This window comes from Polistes canadensis, unplaced genomic scaffold (assembly GCF_001313835.1).
Source record: "Polistes canadensis isolate GaletaPanama2010 unplaced genomic scaffold, ASM131383v1 scaffold_229, whole genome shotgun sequence".
Lineage (NCBI taxonomy): Eukaryota > Metazoa > Arthropoda > Insecta > Hymenoptera > Vespidae > Polistes > Polistes canadensis.
Genome location: NW_014569776.1, coordinates 150,188 through 153,122, shown reverse-complemented (window position 1 = coordinate 153,122; position 2,935 = coordinate 150,188). Strand labels below are relative to the sequence as shown.

General features: G+C 28.6%; 1 protein-coding gene across 1 annotated transcript in view; it reads right to left on the bottom strand.

Moving 5' to 3' along the window:
- LOC106790317 (G1/S-specific cyclin-D2) overlaps nt 1-2,935 on the bottom strand; it is a 54,329-nt gene that overhangs the window by 9,839 nt on the left and 41,555 nt on the right. Inside the window, exon 3 of the mRNA XM_014755116.1 lies at nt 238-400. Within this exon, the coding sequence (XP_014610602.1) occupies nt 238-400 (163 nt within the window). The remainder of the gene's footprint in view (nt 1-237; nt 401-2,935) is intronic.

The window sequence follows — 2,935 nt, the reverse complement described above, 5'->3', positions numbered from 1 at the left end:
AAAAAAAAAAAAAAAAAAGAAACATAATCTTTTTATAATAATATTATTCTTAAAATATTGAACGATTTTTTGTTGCATATTAAAATCTGGTGAGAATTATTTATAAACAAAGATGACGATAAGGGTTGGTACGTTTAACGTTGGACAAATATTTCCACATACGTTTTAGTTATAGTATTGATTTATTATTATTATTATTATTATTATTATTATTAATTTAGTAATGAATTTATTTACCTCTCGCACTTAAGGCTATGAATGTTTGTGCATGCCTCATGACCATCACGCTGTCCCAATTATAAGGCAGACGTAATCTAGTGAGAATGTGTACCAGAAAGTCACTAGGCGTCACCGCTGATAGTTCCCATTTTAACTTCGAGACCACGAGTTGTTCCCACCTCTGTAAAAGAAAAAAAAAAAAGAAAAAATTTAATTTAATAAAATAGAAAAGTAACATCCCCACATCCCCCATTTACCCTTTTTCCAATCCTCCCCTATTTTGTACGTGTGTACGTGTGAAAGAAATAGGGGGAGAGGGTTTAAGAGATTCAATATTATTTTTTATATATTATATATTTATTTATTATTTAACATTCAATTATCTTTTTTATATACCTATATTTAAGAATAAAAAAAAAAAGAAAAGTATCGTTTAAATAATATTTCATTTTGATTAATAATTAATGCGAGTGATAGGAGGGGGTGGGGGGTTGAAGGGTTTATGGGAATATTAGAAGAAACGATTCTTGAGAAGAGATAGTAATCGAAAATGTATATTCTTGAAAGTTACTATCTTCCTTGGTTAATAGGCACGAACACGCGGACGGATACGGTACGGATACGGTACGGATACGGCACATCCGTTCGCGTAAGTTTCTCGTAGTATAGTAAGTAGTACTCGTAGTACTATGTCGTACCTCAAGCGTGAAATTACACGAGGCTCGAGTACTACGCTAGTACTACGGTGTCCTTGAACATTGTCTTTAGTCATCATTTTCATCGTTCTCATTTTATTTGTATTTTTATTTTTATTTTATTACGATTGTTTTTTTTTAGTAATTATTATAAACCAATGAAATTTTGTTGTTCTGATTTCTTTCTGATTAATTTATAACATTTTTTTTTACATCTATTTTTTTTAACATTTGTTCGTCCATTTTTTTTGTCTGTTTCTCTTTTGTATTCGAATTACGTCAAATACACACGTGTCAATGACGATAATTCTCATCTTTCTCTTTCTGTTTCTCTTTCTTTTATTTTACGTTTGTAGACGATACGACCTCGTAACGATGGCCTTCCATTTAAAATAATCATCTCATTCGAATTTCAATTCAAATTAAATAGTATCGTTGTTTTTTTTTTTTTTTTTTTTTTTTTTTTTCAAACAAATGTTATAATATTATATATGTGAGTGGGTTGAAAAGTATTGAGCTTAATAAAGAAAACAATTTATTTATTTAAAAAAATATGTTTTCAATCGTTGAAAGTTTAAACTTTGAAACATAAACAATTATTGTAGAAAATTTTCTATCTGTTAACGCGATCTTTGAGAAACAAATATAATATATGTATGTGTATGTGTGTCAGAGTGTGAATAATATAAAATTATATATTATACGTGGGTGGGTTGAAAAGTGTTGAACCTAACTAAGAAAACAATTTATTTAAATAAACAACAAATATATTTTCTCTCATTGAAAGTTTATATTCTTAAACAATCACTCCTTGTTTAAAAATGTTTATCCAATTACGATTGTTGAAACAAATATTATATTATATGCGTACGTTTGTTGAAAAGTATTGAACCTAATTAAAACAATTTATTTAAAAAATAAATTTTCTATCGTTGAAAGTTTAAACTCTTTTTAAACAATCAAATTATTCGTATACAATTTTTTATCCATACACGATGAGATTTTTAAATTAATTATCAATTAATCGTATACGTTAATAATTTGTTAAAAATTTTTCATTGTAGAAAAGTTAAGAAAACAACAACAACAACACTGAGTAAGTTTCTCTTTCTTTTTTCCATTCGCATTTTAATCGGGACACATCATCATCCTTGGTCGTCGGGGTTTCGCGCTCGAGTGCGCATGCGTGCGCGTTTTTTCATATATGTGTATGTGTGTGTATGCGAGTATGTGAATAAGTGCGTACGAGAAACGTAACGCAACTCGTCGTAGCCGGTGAATGAAACAAAGGCACGAGTAACGCGACTTCATTTTTACTATCAATTTTAACACCACGAGGTTTTTAAATATAATATGAAAAGGAAAAAAAACGTGACAAAATTAAAATATAAATATTCTAACATTTATTTCTCAAATTTTCTATCCCATTTCTCATCTCGTATCATTAAGAACAAATTCATTTTACAATTTGATAAATTCAAGGTTTTAAAAAAATGATAAAAATGATTTTGATTCATGTTTCAATCGTTCCTATAAATATAATAATAATAAAATACATTTTTTTCTTTTTTTCAAGAAGGAAAATGCGAAGGGAAAGAATTGAATAAAAAGAATTTAAAAATTTATTCTTGTACTTTTACATAAACTACTCAATGGATTATTATACCTATTTTAGTTTAGGTGTGTACCCTTCTTGTAGGTATTATTACTGTTATCGCATAACCCCGTCACCCTTTTTGGACCCTTTTTATGTGACAGTATTCGCCTAACTCACACCTGCCCTCTCATATTCCGTTTCTCCAAAAAAAAAACTTCGCACACTATTCTCTCTCACTCACTCTCATTTTTTACCATCCCTGTTTGCGATCTTTCTTCCTCATGCAAAACGGAAATCACTGTGGATGATGAAAAGGATCGTGGGAGAAACTTAACTCTCTCTTAAAACGGAAGTTAAAAGTTCAAATTATTTCTTTCATTAAAATCTAATCATAAATTATTAAATAAATCAAATAATAATAAAC